General features: G+C 41.3%; 1 protein-coding gene across 3 annotated transcripts in view; it reads left to right on the top strand.

Annotated features, from left to right (window-relative positions):
• The window catches only part of clpxa (caseinolytic mitochondrial matrix peptidase chaperone subunit Xa), a 46,639-nt gene extending 22,248 nt beyond the window's left edge, over nt 1-24,391 (top strand). For 2 of the 3 annotated variants that reach the window (XM_085968600.1, XM_085968602.1), the window contains exons 6-14: nt 3,826-3,867; nt 12,138-12,314; nt 13,560-13,724; nt 15,919-16,007; nt 18,524-18,688; nt 19,185-19,484; nt 20,703-20,795; nt 21,746-21,852; nt 23,444-24,391. In XM_085968600.1, coding sequence (XP_085824726.1) covers nt 3,826-3,867; nt 12,138-12,314; nt 13,560-13,724; nt 15,919-16,007; nt 18,524-18,688; nt 19,185-19,484; nt 20,703-20,795; nt 21,746-21,852; nt 23,444-23,534 — 1,229 coding nt within the window. In that variant the 3' untranslated portion in view covers nt 23,535-24,391. The remainder of the gene's footprint in view (nt 1-3,825; nt 3,868-12,137; nt 12,315-13,559; nt 13,725-15,918; nt 16,008-18,523; nt 18,689-19,184; nt 19,485-20,702; nt 20,796-21,745; nt 21,853-23,443) is intronic. The other variant, XM_085968601.1, reaches the window with a different exon arrangement.
• The last annotated feature ends 301 nt before the right edge of the window (nt 24,392-24,692 follow it).

Genomic DNA, 24,692 nt, shown 5'->3' with positions numbered 1-24,692 from the left:
CTGATTGCTTCTGCTCCCTGGACAGTCCATTGCTTACAAGTTGGAGTGATCCCATCCACCAAAAGAGGGCTGACAAAACCCTGACTTCATTCCTCAGCCTGGGGAAGTAAAACAATTAGATGCTCACTGCTAATACAATCATAAGAGTATTAGAGCACAGAAACACCAATTGCACCATTCATTTGCACTGGTGGGTTTTCCCCCCACAAAGAGCTACATCCTACTTTCTTGCTTGCTCTCCTTGTTGTTTAATATTCTTTTTCAAGCAGCTTTTAAGAGAATTTATGGTCTGTGGCAAAGATTTCCACAATCTAAACACCCATTTCTGTGTGAAGAAATCAAGTGTTATTGCGTGAAGTAGAAGACACAGTTTAAATTTTGAACACTTGGGTGAATTGACTTTCAGATGAAACCACAGCTGAAGAAGTGTCAAATCAGCTTGGCCACTGTGCTGTAAGGATGGTAAAATGCATTACGTAATACTTCTGACGGGTATAATTGATGACTAACAGATCTATTTATGATATATGTTATTTGTGATCTAGAAAGAAAGACTTGCATTTATATAGCGGCTTTCATGACCTCAGGATGTCCCAAAGCACTTTACAGCCAATTAAGTACTTTTGAAGTGTCGTCACTGTTGTAACGTAGGAAACACGGCAGCCAATTTGCGCACAGCAAGCTCCCACAAACAGCATCGTGATAATGACCGGATAGTTTTGTTTTTTTAGGTGTTGATTGAGGGATAAATATTGGCCAGGACACTGGGTATAACTCCCTGCTCTTCTTCAAAATAGTGTCATGGGATCTTTTACGTCCACCCGAGAGAGCAGACGGGACCTCGGTTTAATGTCTCATCCGAATGCTGGCACCTTCAACAGTGCTGCATTCCCTCAGTACTGCACTAGAGTGTCAGCCTAGATTTTTGTGCTCAAGTCTCTGGAGTGGGATTTGAACCCACAACCTTCAACCTAATGGCTCGAGGGGCCGAATGGCCTACTCCTGCTCCTATCTTCTATGTTTCTAATCAAAATACCATTTTGTTACTGGGCTGTAATACACTCCATTGCACAGTGATTGTTGTGTTCTCTTGGTGAGTAACAATACATCAAAAGCTTATAAAGTCAGTTTTTATTGCCAATTTTATACCTAGTTTTTCAGTTTCTATTTTTAGCATAAAAAAAGCTGAAGCAGTCAGGAGGCAATTAGCACCTCCAAAAAACCATAGGCAGTTAGAGGAAATCAGATAAAGTCAGTTTTACTTTTTATCTCACTAAGCCAAAGAAAACAAGCAAGGGACTCACAAAGCACAGTTATCACAGAATCACAGAGACCCCACACTGCAGATAGAGGCCATTTCGGCCCATCGAGCCTGCACCGGCACATATCCCACCCGATCCCCATAACCCCTACACCAACACATATCACACCCTATCCCCACGTATTTAATCCCCCTAACACTAAGGGTCAATTTATCATAGCCAATCAACCTAACCCGCACATCTTTGGACTGTGGGAGGAAACCGGAGCACCCGGAGGAAACCCACGCTAAATGACAGCCCACACTTATTTACACTGTTCATAGACAATATTTTTTGTGGCCTCAATGGGAATTCCAGAATTAACGTAATACATGTTTCCACGGTCAAAAATGCTGTCAACCTGTTTTAGCAGTAAAATATATTTATGGTATTTATGAATGGACTGTGTGCTGAACAATATTGGCAGCTAACATTAATGTTTAAAATAGCATATCATCAGCATAGTATTGTGAGGCATAAATATTTTTCATGTACTGAAGTATAAAGTAGTTGATGCTAAATTTTTGCAGTATTTGCTTTGAATGGTAAACTGTGATCATTGTATTTGGTATTCAGTAGAGATGTAGCCAGGCTGGCTGTTAATCTCTACAAAATTACAACTGAAGCCGGACTGCGAGTGTTGTTAGAGTTTAAGACAGACTGCCTTATTTGTACTAGGCATGCCAGCTGCTACTGCTGCACCTCCGCATTCGGTTTAAGTTTCAGTTCAAAATGTCTGCACATTGCTAGGTGTGAAGTTTCAAGTTTTTCTGCATGTGGAATTCTTGACTGTCATTCTCCTGGAACTTTGCCCCTTGGATACAGAAGCTTAAATGTGGTAAACCATCCGTTACTGAACCAGAGTTCCTGGAATGTGCATTATGCTAAGAAATAATCAGTTGTCCATTGGTGCTCTAGTACAATTTCTCCTTGTGGTTTGAGCTCCTAGCAACTAGTATTTATTTTGTAAGATGTAACCTTGGTACAATTACCCTCACTACAGCATGTTACTCGTTAACCTTAAAGTACTAGATGTTCTTTTGGCGATGGGGGCTGGTGATGTGGGGAGTAGTGGGGAGGTTGGGAGCAGCGATTGGGTCCTTTTTAATGTGGAGTCTGGAGGAGCACTCCTGCTCCTCTCGGCTCTGCATTCAGGTAAGTGACTTACCTGCGTTGTTGCAGGCGATCCCTGGGGCTGGTCTCCCTGTGCAGCCTGCAATATCAAACCAATCTTGGAGAGGGGACTTCAAACAGACGTTAGGCCCTTTATTTGCAAATGCAAAGGGCCTATCGCCTGCTGCAGGCGTGGGTAAAGGATGCCTCTTATTTATCCTGACCTAATATGGCGGGCAGCATGATTCCTGCCTGCCATTTTGGGGCCTTTGGTATCCACAATTTCAAGGCTAATATATAGTTTTACCTAGTAATTTTCCGAATTGTAATCAATTGACTTGGCAGTATAGTTCAGCATTCTGTTTGCATTGTTTATCACTACTAAAGTGTGGTTTGCCATGTTAAGTGCTATACGTACTATCTGTCTTAACATTAGCTGTGCCATGCACTGCATACTTGTAATGCCCATTTTCCTTTCCAGTGTGTAGTATCTTGCACTTGTCCGCATTGTATTTCATCTGCGATTGATTTGCCCATTTACAAATTTTATCTGTACTTCTTTTGTAGGTCCTCTCTGCCAGTTCAGTATCAAGTGAATATTTGTGATTAGTGAGCACAGAAATAAAAAAGCATTTTTATTTTTTAAAAATCAGCAACTTTTTTATTTTCATGCATCAAAAGTGTACTTAAATTCCAATTTTGTAGGAACTATTTTAAGTGTGTGTCTTTAGTGGAGTACAGCAGTGTTTGAAACAGAAACTACTGAGATTTCAGCTTTAAAGCTGTGTTTTTTTTAATCCAACCAGAATTTAATTGGGGTGAACTTAAATGCAAGGCACGTATTATTAACACTAATGTAGCTTGTTTAATACTTATTGTAAACTGCCTAAACAGTGGAGTAACCTGTTGTAACTTCTAGTTAGATAGAAAAAAAAACAAGCCATTTAATTTAGGTCCCCAGAAGGGTCTACCTTTTATGCAGTAGACTATTAACTGATGTCTGCTGTGGTACGCCGAGTATATGGAGAAGGTGATTTTTAAAATCTTTAATCTGCCATGGCAATTTTTGTCTGTCCTGTATTGTAATAGAAATCATTGCTGGATTTGTATTACCCGCCCCGCCACAAAATGTCAGTTTTGTGTGGCCCTCAACTCGTATCCATTGTTTCAAACTTTTTTGTAGGGGTGCGAGGTGGTTAAAAGGAAGACTTGCATTTACATAAGGAATCAGTGTACAGTTAAACTACTCCAGTCTGAATCGGTTCTGTATATTCAAAGGCCTGTAGACTAGTGTGAAGAAGCAAACTGCAACAGATATACTTATTAACTGTGCAGATTAAACGTTCATCTATGCCTGTTGCTGCCTTTAGTTAGTTCGCTCTTTGATATTATTTCTAACCTTTCTCTGTAGAGTTAGAAATCCGAAGACGGGAGGATGAGTACAGATTTACAAGTAAGTTGACTCCATCTTCTCACCTGTGCCCTTTTTTTGGTTTTTCTTTCTTTTTTTGTTTGAAACTGAAAACAGTTCAATTGTTAACTGAATTGTGTATCCAGCCACACGGATAGTTCTTGGTGGTCTAAAAATGGACACAGGTGATCATAAAACTAAATCTGTAATTTGTTTCAAATTGAGGTTTCTTCTGAAACCCTTTCAGAAGGACAAGAATAAATATAAATTGCATTTGAAAAGACTTCTGTGTTCATTAAATAGCAAATTGTACTGAATACAGAACATGTTGAACAAGTTTCTGAAACTTAATTGAAAACTAATTTTGGAAAGAGAACATTTATTAAAATTCATCACTAATTTCTACAAGTTCATAATTTTCTGCAAGTCTCTAAAGCTGCCTGATCCTTATTTTTATAGGAGCCGTTCCCATTTGCCACCTTCTACCTCTCCTAAAACAATGATTACATTTATGATTTACAACTCTTTTTTTAAATTCTTGACATTCATTGAAAGCTTGATTTGAGAAAGGCTTGTTTCATGATATCTGAGGCATACACAGTGCTGGTGAAAAGCACAAGGGTAGTCGTCTCCCAGATTGTTCCGTGTGGTAAATCCCACCCACAATTTTTACGCTAGCCAATAACATTTCATAATCAATTCACTGCATAAAGTTGAATCACCATGTTTGTAGTTTATAAAAACCCACAAAGTATAATCTGTACACTAGCCTTTACAGAACATAACTTTTGAAAAGATGGAACTTGACAATTTTCAGCTTTTTGGTATACAACATCTGGTGAAAGTGATGTTAACATTTATTCCTTCATCTGTATGTTAAACCATTATTTTGTTTACCATTTTAAAAATGTCTTTGTGACTCCACAGATCTGCAGTGCTGCTGTTGTGCGTTGTGTGTGTATACATATGTGCGTGCGCCCACATGATGAGAAAACTAATGCCGTATCATCGTGTTGTACTTTTTTCCCATTAAAATAACAGCTGTATCTTTTGAAACTAGACAGTTCTTAGAATATTGGAATGAGAAAAAGTCATTCAGTCCTTCCAACTCACCCCATCATCCAGGACCTTTTTTGGGATTTGATCAGACTCTTTTTCTTCTTTCTCCAAGCCTCTATCGTTCTACTCTTGCTAAATCAGAAATTGATACAGTTCCCTTTTGAATGTCTATTGATGTCAGTTACAGTAATGTCCCATGGTGACTCCATTGCAAACAGCTGGCGTGCAACTTGAGCCAGATTTAGAGCTGCTGTGGAGGCACCCTATCCCAAAAGCTACTCGACGGGCAAATCTGCATTCTCAGCCTACAGCATTGTTTCATTGAGCTCAGCGACACTTAGCCTGGTTGGAAGTCACATCTGCCCTGCTGTTTGCTGGAGACAATTGGGGATGCCCTCTTAATTGCTATCACCTGAGCTGGGAGGGATTCCTGACTATGTTGGCAATAAGATTTAAAGTTTTTTAAGGGAAAAAATAGTCAAAATAAATTGATGGTGAATCTGTTGTTTTCTTTTATATAAGCTGGTGCACTTGGAACAGTATGGTGACTGTATTCCAAATAAATACTCTTGATGCTTTATTAAAAATTCTGAGAGGCAACATTATATTCTCTGCATCTACTTATGTATCTGAACATATTTTTCTTTGTAACTGCCATCATACGTTATGATGGTTCTTTATGTTTGGCTGATTATTGCATCTAAATTTCTTTAGTGACTCGTCTTATTTAATAATGAACCCTTCCGCTTGTAATTCTCTTGCTGCTTTTAGTACCAGTATGTATTGACTTACATTTCTGTACAAGTTGGTAAGTCTTTCTGTATTTTACCTCTTAACATTGCACTTTCCTACAGAAATTGATACCATCGGCAAACTTAGACATACAGGTTGAGCGTCCCAAATCCGGAGTTCCGGACTCTGGGACGATTGGTGGCAGGGGTCCGGAATCCGTAAAATGTTGCGGAATCCGGACACCCTGAGGGAGGCTTACCAAAAACCAGAAATAGCGTAACCTGGGCCCAGGCATTTCCAGACTCAGCACGTGTTTCCGAAGTCCGGAAATATCGCAACCTGGGCTCGGGCGTTTCCGGACTTCGGACATCAGAAACACGTTCCAAAGTCCCGAAAACCGGCTCGGCCTCGGTCCCGAGGTTGCCGGATTCGGGACGCTCAACCTGTATTACTTTTAATATCTTCATCAAAATCATTTATAAATGTTACAGACGGTAGTGATTCTAGGACTGTACCCTAGAGCATGGGTTTTCAATCTGGGCAGCAAATGGGGGGAGGGGGAAGCAAAAATGAATGCAAGAACTCTGTCCAAGTTTCAGATTCAAGCGACACAACATGGGTTAATTGAAGGAAGGTGGTCTTAACCCCTATGTGCAGTCCAAACTGGTCTCAAACATGAGCTTTTATGCATAATAAGTATTTGACTTTCAGACCAGCTTGCCGTCTCTCTGGCACTGCAGCTTCTAATGGTGCTGAAATGCTGCCTACTGGCATTTGTATTTGGCCAGATAATGAACAAACTTGTAACCATCCCTAGGACTGACCTTTTACAGTGGCACAGATCAATTTCTCGTGCCTTGTATTTTAATATTAATTACACCAATTAGTAAAAAAAAAGTGGTTGATCTGATGACCCAAAGAGTAAAGAGTTAAAACAAAAACCCAAATACTGGGAAGAATAATTGAGAATATGCATACAAAATTATTACAGGGCTTGATAGGGTGGATGCTGGGAGAATGTTTCCCTTGGCTGGGGAGTCTAGAACCAGGGGCCACAGCCTCAGGATAAAGGGTAGGCCATTCAGGACTGAGATGAGAAGAAATTTCTTCACACACAGGGTGGTGAATCTTTGGAATTCTCTACCCCAGAGGGCTGTGGAGGCTCAGTCATTGGGTATATTCAAAATAGAAGTAGATAGATTTCTGACTAGTAAGGGCATCAAGGGATATGGCGATAGGGTCGGTGAATGGAGTTGAGGCAGAAGATCAGCCATGATCTCATTGAATGGCGGAGCAGGCTCGAAGGGCCCAATGGCCGACTCCTCCTATTTCTTATGTTCTTATGGTAGAATAGCCCTACACTCAACCATGAGTTTGCAGACATTTACTGCCAAGATTTGGAATTTAGTAACTTTGAAACCATTAAAGCAGAAGTGCTCAAGAGGAAAGTGATCCTTTTGGCAACATATAATAGTGCATCTGCTTACGAGTCAATTTTCACTCAGCTGTCGAGTGCATTGACCGAATTTGGTCACCTAACTTAAGATGTGCCATTCTCCTAACTGCCAACTTCAAGTATGGTGAGTGGCAAGAAACAAAAGCATCATGGCTTTGTTGCACACTCCCTTGTAGTTGTTAATGACCACAATGGGTGCATTTACAGTGCAGCTGCCAGCCAGGCAGAATCATGTTTACATTTATTTGCTGCTGCCTGGCTAGAACTTTAAGGGGGGAAAATTCGGTTGCTTTGCGTCTTCCGTTAGCTGGGGCGCAAAACAATTAGCGCCCAGGCGCAGCGATGTTTGCACCGCTCGCGAAATTGACCAGACATTTTGTGGCGGCGCTAAGCACTACCGCCACGATCTCCTGCGCCCGCAGATCGTGACGTCAGTCGAGCGTATAGCGCCCCGGACCAAATATTGAGTGGCATCCCCTGTCTTTCCGCCTGCCGCTAGCAACGACAGGTTATGGGGAGAGTTTTGCAGTCGGGAAGGGACTGGGGGGGCGCTATTTAAAGGCGACCGCTTCTGGCCTTTTTTTGTCGGCAACATTTTTGCACCACGCATTCGGAGAGAGAGAGAGACTTCTGAAGAGATTCAATGCGGTGTGAAGGAGTTTTGGGTACTGAGCAGCACTTTGCAGGTTCATTTTGATTTGACCTTGCATCGATTTAGAAGAGACTATGGGGGCTGCACTCTGAGTTCTTTCCCTGGGCCTCTCCATTGTCCTTTCCAGCAGAATTTATGTACAGAGGTCTCCAGGATGAAATTCAAGGCTGCAATGAGCAGGGTGTGGATGGAGAGCAAGATCGACCCCTTTAAGAAGTGGCCGGCGCCAGTGTGTCTGTGTTCCGTTGCTGATTGACAGCACGTGAGCTTCACCAGCGCTCTGAGGTAGCGCCTTGCTCCCCGGCGTTAGCGCCTTGAGAGGTGCGTAGCGCCTGATTTAGCGCTCCAATCACATCCTGGGGCGATAACAGCCAAGTTTGCAGTCAGAGGCAATAATTAGCGCTAGGCGCTAAACTTTGCGCCTGGCTGATAATTGCGTCCCAAATGGGGCGATACCGAATTTCTCCCCCCTAAGTGTCCTGATCAGGAGAGAGCTCAGCACTTGCTTGAATACGCTCATGTGGAGAGCCCCCCTCCAGCAGTTACATATTTAAATGGGAGGGGAGAATCTACAGACATTGTAGATTGTACAATGCGTACATTGTAACCCAGGTTTGGCATTGCACTGGACTTAGTAGTGTCAAAGTGAAGCTCTGTGCGGCTCCTGCCTCCAGGGAGTCAGGTTGAGCCTGACTCTGGATTTACACTGAAAGTTTAGCTTAACTTTTGAGTCAGATGGGCCCTAATATCACTAAACCAGTAGTGTAACTGTCCAACTAGTTGTCCAGCTCGAGGGGATGCCTACTTGGATCTAGCATTGACCAATTTTTTTTCAATATCAAAGAGAAGTGGTAGCTGTAAGCCCTCTACAAAATCATGACTATAGTAGCACCGCAGAGTTGCTGGCACTTAAACCTAACCTCCACGTTTTATGCCAGTAGCACAAAAGTAGCAGTTCAAAAAAAAAAGTTCCACATCATACCAGCAAAGCTTCTTACACTGCTCCTACCTGTCAAACCTTCTCCCAGACAGCATTGCCACCCTGAGCTCCTCCCTTTAGACACAGAAGGCCAAATGTAAAGTTGATCATTAGTTGCTGAATCAGGAATCCTGGTGCATGCAGCCTCCAGGAAATCTGACACCCAGTGCCACTTCTCCAGGCTTTCCTTCTGTCAGTAACTGCCAGGAACAAATCAGTCAGTTCTGTTCACTTGAAAGTTGTGACTGTCTGTGGCCATAATATATATGATATAATCGCCTATTTTGTTTTAAATAAGTGATTTTATCATGCACATTCATTTGTTCAAAATATTTTACTTTCTATATTTTTTCATTTGCAGAATGTTTTGTATAATAGTTCAAGTATATTATAACTAAAAAAAATCAAATCATTTAGGCACTCGTGCACATGATTTATACCCATTTTTGAGAGCAGAGATGACACGTGTCTTCAGGTGGGTTTATAGTGACTGGTTGAAATCTGAAGCCACTGCACTTGAGGATAATGGGTGCATTCTGAAACAGCTATATTCTTCTTTGTCTTACACTATTTATCTTGTTCCGTTTGCTTCTTTTTAGTATTGTTAGTTTCTAACTTTCTTTGGTTTGTATATAATTATTAATCAACCCAAGGTTTAGTCAAAGCATTTGGTATCTAGGTACATTTGAAATATGAGATGAAGTCTATTTAAAGGCTATGGTACTTAAATGAACATACTGGTTGGTTGACCTAGTTACTAATTCATTACTGATGAGAGTGACGCAAATAATTTTGCATGGGTAACTTTATTTATGATAGACCCTTCAATCTAGTTACTGCTGTGCAGACAATTATTCAACTTATTTGATGAGCATGTGTAGTCCTGTGCTGTTTGCGCAGGTATAACAGCTAACTATCTGCTCTCCCTTTTAAAAGCCTTCATAAAACCAATCTTTTTGACCATGCTTTCAGTCATCTTTCTGAACTTTTTTACTACTGCTCTATGAAGCACCCTGGAATATTTTCTCCGTTAAAGGCATTGTATAAATGCAAGTTGTTTGTGATTAGCATTTAGATACTAAAATGGCTGTTAGTGTGTATATATAGTTAACGATAAAACACTAACATTTATAGCATAAACACTGGGGGAAAAAATCACTGAAGAGCCCTATAAAATTAGTCATTCAACATTAAAAGTGCCTATAAGAAGGTTGCACATCCCTCTGGGCCTTGGGACTTGAGTTCCCCTTCTGTCCCATAATTGGAAATTTCACTTGGGCCTTGGTTGTTGAGAATGACCAGCTTGTGTTAACAAATTCTGTAAGAGATAAATTGTGAAAGTTGTACCTTTTACTCTGCTGTGGTGGATCTACAATACCTAGAGCGCACCATGATAACCCATGTCATATGGCAACCAGCTGGAAAAGGATCTTTCAACTGGGCTGGGGATTTTCAGATCTTGTGCGCAAATTGTGTGCATGAGAGGCAGGTGTGATGTGGGAGTTTGGTTCTCGATCTGCTTCTGTGGAACTAGGATAGCTAGAGTACATCCTGCAAACCAATGTCAAGTGACAATCGTGCAGAAAAATTATTTGCAAGCGGTGGAGGGAATTCAAATTTCTGTTTGGTGTTGTATACAGTTTTAAGCCATTAATTAAAAATGTTGAGCTAACAGCGTTGTTTGAATGTGGTATTGTTATCTGCCATTGAGGAATGCTGATATTTGTGCCAGGGCTGAGTTCAGACACTGGCCTGAGTTGGCTGGGGTCACAGTTATTTAGGGCCAGACCATGGCAAGTGTCCACCTGTTAAAGGTGATTGTCATTGGAGACTTGCTGGTGCAACTCTACGCCAACAACAGTTTCAACCTCAGCTACAATCCACAATAGGAAGTAAGGGGGAGAAAAAAAGGGCCTCATTGTGTAAATAACTGAGAAAAAGATGGAAGGTTTTGGGGAGGGAGGAGAGCTACCTAAACAAATAAATAAAGTACTTGCATCTGAGCCAAATACTGAAAATACTTCATGGTAAGTAAAGCAAGAAAAAAAATCTAATCTAAGTAACAGAATAAGAGATTGTTGGGAAGGAAGAACAAAGTCACTTGCACCTTAACCAAATTTTATAAAGTGCTCGGTAATTAGTCTACCAATATATTTGTGATGCCCTGTATCTTTCAGTATCAGTAAGTGCAATATTTTTTATCTTGCATCAGCCCTCATTTGGCATCCATACGTGCAGATTTCCAGCAAGGGAACTGAATAGCAATCAAGAAAAGGGACCCTGGCTAATTTTCCTAACTAACCCAGGGGCACTGAGGCCAATTGTTGTGCCCCTGATTGTTGATCCAGCTGGTGTTAGTTAATGTCACATAGATCGGGGAACAAATCTAGTACCTTCCTGGTCAGTGTGGCTCCGCTACACACTGGTGTGGGGTAAGTTCATCGAGGTGTCAGGGGGCCGTGGGCCATTTCTGAATGGTTGTTGCTTCCACAGCTGGAAATAAGCTCCCTGTCCTAGAAAAGGATAACGATGAAGTTAAGGAAAAAGGAAAAGGCATGAGTTAGTGGGAAAGAAAAATTCTTCAGCAGAGATGCTGACAGATTAAGTAATGTGGATCGGGATTACAAAGTTGAGGCTGTTTTTAATTTTTTAACCTTAGTTCCAGCTATCTTTGTTTTTATTTCAGAGTTCCAGCATTTTCAGTTTTACTTTATCTCACGAGATGAAAGTATGTTTACTGTCAGAGTAGAATAAAATTCACAGCAGTGGTCCAGCACGTGTTTCTTTTCGGTGAATGCACTTTATTCAGACAGGGCTTTACTGTGCCAGTGTTATACCTGACCTTCTGCGTGCATGATACTGATACTGGCTGACCAATTGGAAAATCTTTCGTTCCCCATTTCTTATGTTGATTAATCTTCTCCCAACCCCCCACCTCCATTAAATATTGTAACTTTTTCTTTCCTCATTTTGGTTTTGAATCAAATCATTAGAAAACGTTTTTTACGCATGTAATCTAAGTGAGGCAGTTTGAAAAACGGAACATGTTTAAAAGTTATATAGATGTGGGATTCAAATTCATGTGACCTTGAAAGTACTGGTTTTATATTACAGTTTTAAAATCACTGTCTGGTATCTTTCTTTATAACCTGTCCTATTTCATTGTATGTAGCTTTTCTTTAAAAAATTGTGCCAGCACAGGTATTTAGGGCTCCCATTAACAGATTATTTAAATCTCTTGCTTAATGTGATTTTCGCATTTGATACACTTGCTACAAAGTTATTAGAAAAATCAGCAGTTGATTACTATTGCAAAATACATTTTACAAGTATGTTGCCACAATACCAATTTGTATAAGATCTTTGGAAGTATTTGTATAATATTGAGATTCTATTATCGTTCTTATGTGAAGACTTGTTTCTCTTTCCTGTAGAGCTGCTGCAGATTGCAGGTATCAGTCCACACGGGAATGCACTCGGAGCTTCCATGCAGCAGCAGGCAAGTCAGTCGATTCCCCAAGAGAAGCGAGGAGGAGAGGTGCTTGACTCAATTCACGATGACATTAAGTTGGAGAAAAGCAATATTCTGTTGCTTGGCCCCACAGGATCAGGTCAGTTTAAAAATGAAAGCTAAGTCTTTCTGGTGCTGCAGCAGTCTTTACAGTGCACACACACTGCAATGCTCAGGTTTTAGTTCAGCAAATGTTGTCAAAATTGTACAACATTTGAGTTCTTAAAGACCAAGCGAGTATTCAGAATAATAAGAGGGAAGGAAACGTGCTGAAATATTGGTTCTACGTATGACCAATCTGGTATCGCTGGCTGTTCTTGCAGATGGATGGTTGTAAGTTCAAACTATTTTGGCATGTTGGCTTTTAAACATGATGTATATTGTATATTGCCTTGATACCCCCTGGTGAATGAAAGCAGACTTAAAAATAATTGACATTATTTAGTTATTTATCAATAAGTAATTTCCGGTTCTTAGAAGACTTGTTTATATTGGCCCTGAATATGCGGTCGGTATGACTGTGTACTCTGAGTGCGTCATCGTACTGCCTTTGAAATTGACCACAAGTTCAGGATTTAAGTGCATGAGCTAAATCCTGAACTTGCGATCTGTCAAATTCCGAACAGAAAGATGATCCACTGCGACTTTCAAATCCTCATTGCTGACGAAAAGTGCACCAACTGCGCATCAATTACGTGGGAACATTTTACAGCTGCTGCAAACAGGCACAGGGGCCTGTTTGCACAGCTTAAGGGGAGGGTGGATGAGAGAATTGTACAATAATTAAAAAAGAACACGTAAAAGAACCTACAAGGCAGCTGTAAAGGCTTGGTTTGAGGGATGAGATTAAAAAAAAAAAAAATTAATCTTGCAGAGTCCTCCAGTAAATAACTATTGTTCAAAAGTATTCCCTGTGCTTTTTAAAGCCAAGTACTATACTTGTCAAATAAATATAATTAGTACTACACCATTTAATTTAAAAGTTGTAATACACAGGGCTTTCTATGTTTCTTGATTGGCTAGTGAAAGGAGCACCACCCCACGTGATCCCAGGTACGCTTACGCGCTCCTGGATTCGGGGGCCACTACGCTTGGGCCTTCGCACAGGTAAGTGTGGATTTCATCCGGAGGTCGGCGGTGTACTCCTTAGCTACGCTGCCGATTGCAATTTCAGGGCCATGGTGATTTTCCTTTGTGCATACAATGTGTACTTTCCTAAAGCTGCACCCATATTAGAATCGTGGAGGTGACTGTAGTATTGTTTGTTCCATCCTTTGGATGGAGGTGTGTAGCCGTTAAGATAGTAGACATGTAAAATAAAACATGTTTTGTTTTCTGATTTTAGGCAAGACCTTGCTAGCCCAGACTCTTGCCCGATGCCTAGAGGTTCCCTTTGCTATTTGTGACTGCACTACCCTGACCCAAGCAGGATATGTGGGTGAAGATATTGAATCAGTTGTTGCTAAGCTCCTGCAGGATGCCAATTACAGTGTGGATAAAGCACAGCAAGGTAGGATTTGTGGGCCATTAACTTTAGCCATAGTAAACTTTGGAGAGCCCAAATCATTGGGGGGAAAATTCAGTTGGTTGCGCCTCCCGTTAGCGCCTTAAGAGGCCGCTAACGGGACGCAACGCAACTAGCGCCCGGGCGCGGCACTGCCCACGCCTCCCGCAAAATTCAGCGGGAGGTTAGTGGTGGCGCTAACTGGTAGCGCGCTGCGCCGCTGGCGATGACGTCATTGATGTGCGCAGCGCCCCGCTCCCGCCCCAGCCACAATCTTCGGGAGCGCCCCCTGACTTACCGCCGGACGCTATGTCCGACGGGGTCAGGGGGGCGTACCTGCGGCCGGGGAGGCGCAATTTAAAGGCGAGGTGCGGGGCAGGCCGCCTGCCTGCGTTCCCGTCCCAGACCTCCTGAAACGTGCGCCCCCCCGCCCCCCCCCCCCCCCCCCGGCGGAGTGCCGGCTGCGCTCCAAGAGAGTGCCGGGCTCTTTTGCCTGCATTCCCAAACCCCGGGGCCCAGCTGGGCCCCAAGGTTGCGCTGCACAAGGCCCCTCCCCTTTAAGAACGGGAGGAAGGCCTGCAATACTGCGGCGCGACGTGCTGCAGTGTGTGGCACTGTGGCACATAACGCCGCAATATTGACTCACAGCGCCCCAAGAGGGATGCAGGGCGCTTCCAGTAGCACCCTCTTGGGGTGCAACCACTCAATTTCCGGCACGGGGGCGCTAATTTTTCCGGGGCGCTACTTTTAGCGCCCCGGCAAAGGCGCTACTCAATTTTTAGCCCATTGTATTTAAGCACGTTGCAATGCTGCTGAGGCCAAGTTCAATTTTATATTCAAATATTCTTATTGTCCAACCAAATTAAATAAAAGTGGTGTACTCTCAGCACATCACTGTATGTACTGCTATCTTTGTCAACTATTTCATTTATTAAATTAATAACAGTTGTTACAATTTAATGCCCTCAAAATGATTCTCTCAGATCATGGAAGAACATTGGTTGTTTCATCCTTTATTGATAGACATATTAAACTCTGCATTTGCTGGTGTATTGTGGTTGAAGCCTTTGCCTTTTATGTTGGCAACTTTTCAATTAAGATTGTGGTGTTTAACAATACAAGCTGCTTCATAAACTGTAAATACAGAGCAAAGAAAATAAGACACACATTCATGAAAAGAAAGACAGACTTATATTTATATAGCGCCTTTCACGACCACCGGACATCTCAAAGCACTTTACAGCCAATGAAGGGATTAAACTAATTTAAAGAACAAAGGCAATGCTCAGGCAGTTTTTCCTACCATTGATTTATCTGATCAAGAACTTGAACTCTCAACTTACACTTGATAATTTGTCAAATTTGACATTAAATTTAATCTCCATTTGTTATTAAACTATTGCAGTGTTAATTCCTACTAAAAATATTTGTCTTGGAATGATCTGGATTCAAAAGAAAAAACACAATTTTCCCCTGAAAGTAATAGAAATGGGGAATCGTCATCATAGGTCCACTATCGTCGAGGCACCTGTGACTGTCAATCCACGCCGTTTTAAGGCAGGGTCTTGAACGCTGGTGCTGTGTTTTGGACTGTCCACGGTCGCTCTTTCATTTACTTGTTCTGTACTACAGTTGTGTTGGTGCTTGCAGCTGGTGGATGCCATTGGCTAATTGAAAGGTTAGCTCGTCTGTCTTTTGATGGCATTTCCTCCATCAAGGGTCCCACTACCCTCCTCCAGATGCTCGTTCCCCCAAAGCCATTGGCTGTCACGTTTTCTACATTACAACAGTAACTATACTTGGAGTTGGCTGTATCTAGATGGAGTTGGAGATAAATTACGCAGTCTTATTTCCTTTTGGAATTTAACTTGAAATCAGATGTTTATGGGTTCAGGCCCCACTGCAAGACTTGAGCAAATAACCTTGGCTTACTCTTCAGTAATACTGAGGGGGGCTGCATTATTGATGGTGTTGTCTTTGGGATGAGACATTAAACTGCGGCCTTGCCTGCCTGCTCAGGTGGATGTAAAAGATTCCATAGCACTATTCAAAGAGGGTCAGAGACATTCTCCTGGTGTCCTGGCAAACATGTATGCCACAGCCATCACCAGACAGATGCACTGGTCATTTATCTAATTGCTGTTTGTGGGACCTGGTGTGCAATTTGGCTGCTGTCTTACCAAAATTCATTCTTTTGCAGGAATAGTATTCTTGGACGAAGTAGATAAGATTGGCAGTGTGCCAGGGATTCATCAACTACGTGATGTGGGTGGTGAAGGTGTTCAGCAGGTGAGTGATAAGGAATTTCAATTAAACAAATTGGCAAATAGGAAAATGTTTTTAGATAAACAGTTTTCAACATGCCTGTGATAAAATAATTGACTCTGGTTATTTATTGGTTTTAGTTTTTGCCTGCAGAGGACAATAGAAATGTACTAAGCTTTGGGCATTAATTAGAATGGAAAGATGTGATGTTATGACTTTGACAGAAATTTGGCTTCAACTGGGCAAGACTAGCAGCTAAATATTCCTGGCTATAAAATTTTCCGAAGAGTTAGAGAAGTTAAACCTGGCAAATATGGGCCAGTCAGTTTAACGTCGGAGGTGGGGAAGCTTTTAGAAACAATAATCCGGGAGAAAATTAACAGCCACTTGGACAAGCATGAACTAATAAAGGAGAGCCAGCACGGATTTATTAAGGACAAATTGTGTTTGACTAACTTGAAACAGGGATTATTATCTGAAATTGTTGAACTCTATGTTGAGTCCGGCAGTGTAATAGGACTGAACGGAGGTGTTCCGCAAATCCGCCCAATCTGTATACTGTATTCGCTGCTCACGATGCGGTCTCCTCTACATTGGGAAGACCAAACGCAGATTGGGCGACCGCTTTGCGGAACACCTCCGTTCAGTCCGTAAGGGTGACCCTGAGCTTCTGATCGCCTGTCACTTTAATTCTCCACTTCACTCCCACTCTGATCTCTCTGTCCTCTGCCTATTACATTGTTCCAATGAAGCTTAACGTAAGCTCGAGGAACAGCACCTCATCTTTCGATTAGGCACTTTGCAGCCTGCCGGACTCAACATCGAGTTCAACAATTTCAGATAATAATCCCTGCCGCCATTTTTCATGCAGTATAATTTTGCCATTCCCATTTGCAACATTTTCACAGCATGTTCTTTCAATTCCTACCTCCCCTCCTAAACCCCCCCCCCCGTCACTGCACCTGCTTAATATCTGTTACATTTCCAGCTTTTTCCAGTTCTGATGAAGGGTCCCAGACCTGAAACGTTAACTCTGTTTCTCTCTCCACGGATGCTGCCTGGCCTGCTGAGTATTTCCAGCATTTTCTGTTGTTATTTCAGATTTCCAGCATCTGCAGTATTTTGCTATTATTTGACTAACTTGATTTGAGTTTTGGATGAGGTAACTGAGATGGTGGATGAGGGCAGTGCAGTTAATGTGTATATGGACTTTCAAAAGGCATTTGATAAAGTACCACATATTAGGCTTGTTCACAAAATTGAAGTCCATGGGATAAAAGGTGCAGTAGCAGCATGAATACAAAATTGGCTAAGGGATAGAAAACAGAGTTGTGGTGAATGGCTGTTTTTCAGATTGGAGGGAGGTATACAGTGGAGTTCCCTGAGGTTCAGTACTAGGACCACTGCCCTTTTTGATATACATTAATGAGTTGGACTTGGGGTCACAAGGCACAATTTCGAAATTTGCAGATGACACAAAACTTGGAATTATAGTAAACAGTGAGGAAGATGGTAATAGACTTCAAGAGGACATAGACAGGCTGGTGGAATGGGCAGACACATGGCAGGTGAAATTCAAGGCAAAAAATTGTGAGATGATGCATTTTGGTAGGGAGAATGAGGAGAAGACAATACATGCTAAATGTACAATTTTAAAGGGGGTGCAAGAAGACAGAAACCTGGGGTGCTTGTGCACAAACCTTTGAAGATGGCAGAACAGGTTAACAAAGAATTAATAAAGCATATGGGATCCTGGCCTTTATAAAGAGAGGCATAGAGTACAAAAGCCAGGAAGTTATGCTAAACCTATATAAAACACTAGTTCGGCCCCAGTTGGAGTATTGTGTCCAATTCTGGGCTCCATACTTTAGAAAGGACGTGAAGGCTTTGGAGAGGGTACAGAAGAGATTTACTAGAATGGGATGAGGGATTACAGTTACGTGGAGAGACTGGAGAAGCTGGGGTTGTTCTCCTTAAGAAAAGGCTAAGAGAAGATTTGATAGAGTTGTTTAAAATCATGAAGGGTTTAGACAGAGTAAATAAAGAGGAACTGAAGGGTCGATAGCCAAAGGGCACAGATTTAAGGTGATTGGCAAAAGAACCTGAGGCGACATGAGGAAAAACTTTTTTACTCAACGAGTGGTTAGGATTTGGAATGCACTGCCTGAGCGGGTGGTGGATACAGATTCAGTACGTAAGAAATAAGAACGAGGAGCAGGAGTAGGCCATTTGGCCCTTCGAGCCTGCTTCGCCTTTAGAAGGGAATTGGATAAATACTTGAAGGAGAAAAAAATGCAGGGATACGGGCAAAGAGTGGGGGTGTGGGTCTAACGGGATTGGTCTTCGAAAGAGCTGGCGCAGACTCGATGGGCCGAATGGCCTCCTTCTGTGCTGTACTATTCTGTGATTCTATGATTGCTGACGGTGCTATAGGAATGTAACAATAGTGGAACAGCTGAAGCATTTTTAAAAATTCTGATTGAATTAGTTTGCATAGTGTGTATATATTTTTAAAGAATGATTTCCTTTTTTCCACTTAGGGGCTACTGAAGCTGCTTGAGGGGACAATTGTAAATGTTCCGGAAAAAAATTCAAGAAAATTGCGAGGAGAGACGGTTCAGGTCGATACTACGAATATTTTATTTGTGGCATCTGGTGCTTTCAATGGTCTGGATAGGATTATCAGCAGGAGAAAGAATGAAAAGGTAAGGCTTCCCTGACTTGTTCTCCCTACATCTTCGCTTTGAAAATGGTTGATATTGACTGGATCAGGCTTCTGGCATCTTCTAGCATGTTCCATTGGCCACATTACTCTGCAATCACTGCTTTTTTTTCCCCCTGAATTTTCTCCCCCTTCGCTTCAAACACTGACTGTTGCTGGTTAAAATTCCCACGATCCTTGATGGTGACATATTGGAACACTGTTCAACTCCTTAAAAGAATACAACCCTCTATGGAGATTAGGAATACATTTTAGGAAAGGGAAGTTTTTGTAAAAATCATAGGGGGCACTAATGGGATTATCAACTCTACCATAATTAAAGTGTTCACTATTGTAAACGGAGTTCTGTGAACAGTTCTTGTGAATTAAGTAATTGATTTACCAAACTACTTTCTTCTTTTGTTTTTGCCAAAGTCAATAATTTGCATGCATTAGCAAGTTTCTTGCTTTGCACTGACACTCTCTGTCTCTCTCTGCAGTACCTGGGATTTGGCACTCCCTCAAACCTCGGCAAAGGGAGAAGGGCAGCAGCTGCTGCTGATTTAGCCAATACAAGCGGCGACAACAATACTGTCCAGGAACTGGAAGAAAAGGACAGATTACTTCGCCATGTCGAGGCCCGGGACCTGATCGAATTTGGAATGATCCCAGAATTTGTAGGACGCCTGCCTGTGATAGTTCCACTACATAGTCTAAATGAGGACACCTTGGTGCGAATTCTCACCGAACCTCGAAACGCTGTAGTCCCGCAGTACCAGGCTTTGTTTAGTATGGATAAGGTGTGAACCACTACTCTTATTCTCAGCTGCTTTTTTATTTATCAAGGAGGGGGTTTATTTTGAAGCAGTTCTTTTCCACATACAGGAAACTTTCGATTTACCGGCACCTAAATAACCGGAAATGTCGGTTAACCGGCAAAATTCAGGAGTAGGTTCAGGTAACTTTTATTACTTGCCTTCCTCCATGTGTTGCTGTGCAAGGGTGTGGCTGCAGCTGTTGCTAAGCTACAGAGACGCTTGCAACTTGTGGCCATTGTTCTGAACCTGTTGCTAAGTAACAGGGTTTGTTGCTTTATACGGAGCTCTCAGCTCCGTATCTTTTACTATAACTTTCGGTTATCTGAAATTTTTGATGAACCGGCACCACGTCGGTCCTGTCCGTGCCGGATAAAAGAAAGTTTCCTGTAATAAATATTAGTAGCTTTCTCTGCATCTAGATCTTGCATTGGACGTGGAACGTGGGAGGGAAGAAATGAAAAGACTCTCAGCCCATCTAACTATGACCTGTTTAGGTCTATCTAAATAATTTCCTTGGATCATTTTTGCATTCCTCATTGGAATGCAGATTTTCTCAATTTCCTTTGTTGTTTATATTGCTCATAAAGTATGTGCGCCATTTGGGAACCACTGTTTGCTGAAAATTAAGGAGGTTAAAGACTTTCATAGTTAACTTGTGTGGCTTTTTTTTAAATGTAAAATATTTCCCACTCAAAATTCTCTCTGTGCAATATATCACTCCTCTGCTGGGAACCAGTTAATTAATTTACACAAAAATGACTCTTTGATTTTAGCTACTGCTTGTCCATTTTGTTGAAGCTTCAGGCCTTGTTCGGCAGCTTTGGCTAGGAATGGCAGTTTGCTAAGCGAAATGCACATCCATCTTCCCAGTTAACATAATTACAATATGTTACAAGCTGCCCTCTGAGAACCATGTTTTAAATGGGAAAAAAAATGTAATTTCTAAATCAGTAGAAAATTTATACCCAAGAGGTATACTGGATGGACAGTGGGTAATATGAAATAATTGAAAGACTTGAACTGAATACAAACCTGTCTTTTCCAAAAATGAAAGATCGCCAGAGGCTTTCATTTAGAGAATGTACAATTTGGATCTAACCATTTTTCTTTTAAAAAAAAATTATGTCTGGAGGCAATAATTTGTGAACTGGATATTTGTTTTTGTTAGTGTTACTGATTAACTTTTAACAATTTGTTTAGTGTGATCTTAATGTATCTGAGGATGCCTTGAGAGCTATCGCTCGACTCGCTCTGGAAAGGAAGACTGGGGCTCGAGGCCTTAGGTCAATCATGGTAAGTTGCTGAAAAAATTGCTTAAAAAGTCTAGTTTATGTTTCTTGAAGTTTGTACGTGGTTATTGTTTCCCTTTGACAACTTAATTTAAGAGTGAGGGGTGGTGGGGGGTTCAGAAAATGTAGTCTTCTGACTGGACAGTTTGGATTAGAGTATCCACTCAGAAGGTCAGAGTGAAAAAAATCCATTTACTAGTTGCATATTTTAAATTCAAACTTGAAATTCTTCACTGGCAGGTTATGGTGTCGCGGGTATACAGTAAGCAGCGTGTGACAGGGTTTTATTTACTTTCTAATATCCTAGCAGCAATGTTCCCATTAAGCTGCACAACACTCCAGGGCTCCTACGCAGCCGGTGAGCCGGCTTTCAAATTGAAAAAAGTGTGCATGTGCGTACTTTTGAATGGGCTGCGCAGCCCGTTAAAGGGGCCGCACGGCCCCCAAAAAATTACGGGGAACATCGCCTAGCAGTTTTGTGAAATCTCTAACTACTACTACTACTACAACTTGTATTTATATAGCACCTTTAATGTAGTAAAATGTCCCACGGCATTATTTTAAGACAGGAGTATTTTAAGACAGAAAATTTGACACCAATCCACATAAGGATAAATTAGGGCAGGTGACCAAAAGCTTGGTCAAAGCGGTAGGTTTTAAGGAGCATCTTAAAGGAGGAAAGAGAGGTAGCGGGCGGAGAGGTTTAGGCAGGGAATTCCAGAGCTTAGGGCCTAGGCAACAGAAGGCACAGCCACCAAAGACGTATTTCAGTCTTCTATTTGAAAGGAAGGGTTATTGAAGCACCGGACACTAGAGTAGCCCTTCGAATTAGAATTAAGTGAAATGGTCAGAAGTTCCTAAGTACATAAAATCTAGTTTGGGGGTTTATATAGTTGGTTGATTTTTTTCAGGTGAGGTAAAACTGCAACTCCTAAAAGAAAAATGTATTTTCAGGAAAAGTTGCTGTTGGAGCCAATGTTTGAAGTGCCAAATTCTGACATTGTAGCTGTAGAAGTGGACAAAGACATAGTGGATGGAAAGAAACCTCCTGGATACATACGGTAAATTTTCAATGGTCATTTAGCTCTGGGTAAAGTGAAGATCTGACAACTTAGAATCTTCATGGGGTGCAAACTTTGAGTATGAGCCTGGTTTGTTCTGCACATTTGTACCCTTGAAGTTAGAGTGCATCACTTGTAAGATGGGTAAAAGCTTCTATTAACATTGTTAGCCACTTTTGATTGTCCACAGAACTGGAATTGGTGGAGGAGAAAGTGATTTGATTATTGTCGGTGATGGTAACACACTTAAGATTCCTGAGAGTACAGGTTTTCCCAGTGAACTCCCTGAAAGCCACTAGTGTGGCAGTGCCTGGGGCTGTGCAAGATCTTTGCTCACTTGCCTGTCAGTCCTGACAAACTGGGATAAGCCATTTGTAACCCTACCACAATTTGTGGTTGATTGGGCTTGTTTCCAGGTGGTGTTGGGAGGAAGAAGCAAGTCAAAACCCATTTCCGAGCCCTTGGACAGTATAACAGCCACCCTCCGAGTCTGAGGCGTTTCTTGTGACCACCTGCAGGCACAGTGGTCTCCCGAGAGACTTTTGTGTAGCACCTCCCTTTATTGTTTTAAATATTCTTTCAATTAACTCAATAAATCCTGCTCACAATGTGAACATGTATTTTATTTCTTCTCCTCTCCCCCTGAAGCATATCGGGTAGACGTCCCAAGTCATTTCTCACAGCAGGAGCTCTGTCACTGATTTCCATTCATTTTATTTATTTAAGTAGATGGAGTGCAGTTCCCGAGGAAATGCAGCAGCGCATTTTCTCACAAACTCCATGCAGAATTCATGTTGGGCAAATACCGTAAATCAGATCTGATGGCCACTCTTTAGAACAGAGGCTGGAGAAATTCTTCTGTAGGATTCGGGACCGAATTCTTTTGTAGGAGTCATGTAACGGAATGTTCCCTCTGATCTGCAGAAGGACCAAGCTGACAGAACATTAATTCTGGTAACTGCATACTAGCCAAGGGGAAACTTGGTTCTCGAACCTGCCGGAGCTCATTTGTAACTATACCGGCTCTTTCAGACTCCATTTGTTGTCTTGGGTGGGTTGTCTCATTGGCAAAATTCCATCTACAGCAGTCACCTGGTGGCTTGGTTATTAAGCTGCTATGTCTTCCTAGTAGATACTCTTACAGCATGTAAAATATTTTCGGCTCTGAAGCCATGCAGCAATTTTTGCTGTCTTGTCCCCCTCCCTCCTTTGTGCGTATCCCAATATATGTAAACTTTTTATTTTTTTTAAAAAGCACACCTAAAGTAGGTGACACTTTCACTGGATCATTGCTTGTAATGCAGACTCATTTTAGGCTGTTTGCCTAAAGGACAGCTGTAACGCATCAACACGGAGTAGTCCGCACACTTTCATCAAGCATTGCCTGAATTTGACCATGAATGGCAGCACTACATTGGCCCTGAGAATCCGCTCTGTTGCATCTGCTCACCTCTTTAAAAAGTAATATTTTAGGAAAATGACAGACCGGTGGAAGAGGACAGGTTTTAGATTTCACTGTCCGATGTTAAATCTAAATGTAGATTTCTCACACAAATCATTTTTAACTGAATAGATATTTTCTCGTATTTAGAGCCCCACCTAAGGAGCCTGTTGACGAAGAGTACGATTCTGGAGTGGAAGATGATCGGTGGCATCGCCAAGCAGATGCAGCCAACAACTAAACAGCCAAAAATTGGAGCAATCTGTGCAAATATGAGCCTCGTACAACATTGAAGCTACTGTTTTATTTTATTTTAATGTGTTATTAACCTGTTGCTCTCATCAGAGAGTTACCGATGGAAGAGAATAGTTTTTGGATAAGGGTTGAAAGTCTCCTCTCCCTCGACATGATCTCAACAGACCAGTGAAACTGATCATGTACATGTAAAGTAGCAAAACTTTGTACAGTGGACATTATGCTGTCTTTGAATTTTATTGTAAACACATTTCTGAATGTGTTTATTATATGTTACAGTTTTTAACAACTGCTTCCCTACAGTAACTGTTTAGGAACAAAAGATGCAGCCCTTGTACAAGAAACAGAAGAACTTACTGGATGTCCCTTTAATTTTCTTTAATGCATCTGAATACTTCAGTGTTTGCGCTAGATGTGCTGTGGTCATATTACAAAAATTTAGTTTCTTTTTAAAATTCAGAATTTCATATTTGCATTTAAGATTTAGTGATCACAGCAGGTGTCATTCAAACTAAACAATAAACAGGTTTTACTAACACAGGTATTGCAGAGATTTCAACTTCAATTATTGATTACAATAGTTTGGACATGATTTTGGTTTCATTCTGCTTGTGCTAAAGTATACATAACATTGTTTTAGATACCTTTAATACTAAGCACAAGAAATAAACTTGTACCATATTTTTCTGTATTTCCTTTTATGCTATTGCTGACCAGAAACAGGATTGACTTTAATCCTTTAGAAATTGACTTCATTGGAAAACTAAAGGATTTGAAGATGAATTACTGTATTGTAAATCTCTGGTTGTATAAATAAAGTGTACAAATTAAGCACTTATCAAATTGTGGCATTTGTGACTTTGGCACTTGTTAGAACTGACAATGAACAGGCAGAATTAGAACTATTTAAACAAATAAGGAAGACTTCTAGAAAAAACACAGAAACTGATATCCAGTTACCCATTCAGAGATGTATGTGTAATCCAGAACTGGTATTGTATAGAGCAGCTTCAGCAGGGGAAATGCCAGATGGCATTTTGTGTTCCATTTAAAAAAAAAAAAAAAAAAAAAAAAATTTTTTTAAAAATTGGGGGGAGAAAACTTTTGGTACAAATAATTCTAATACAGTAGGTTGTAATTTCTA

This window comes from Somniosus microcephalus, chromosome 27 (assembly GCF_052327205.1).
Source record: "Somniosus microcephalus isolate GS21.2 chromosome 27, FLI_Smic_1.0, whole genome shotgun sequence".
In the NCBI taxonomy this organism is placed as follows: Eukaryota; Metazoa; Chordata; class Chondrichthyes; order Squaliformes; family Somniosidae; genus Somniosus; species Somniosus microcephalus.
The sequence above is the reverse complement of the archived record's forward strand: the minus strand, read 5'-3'. Positions and strand labels throughout refer to the sequence as shown.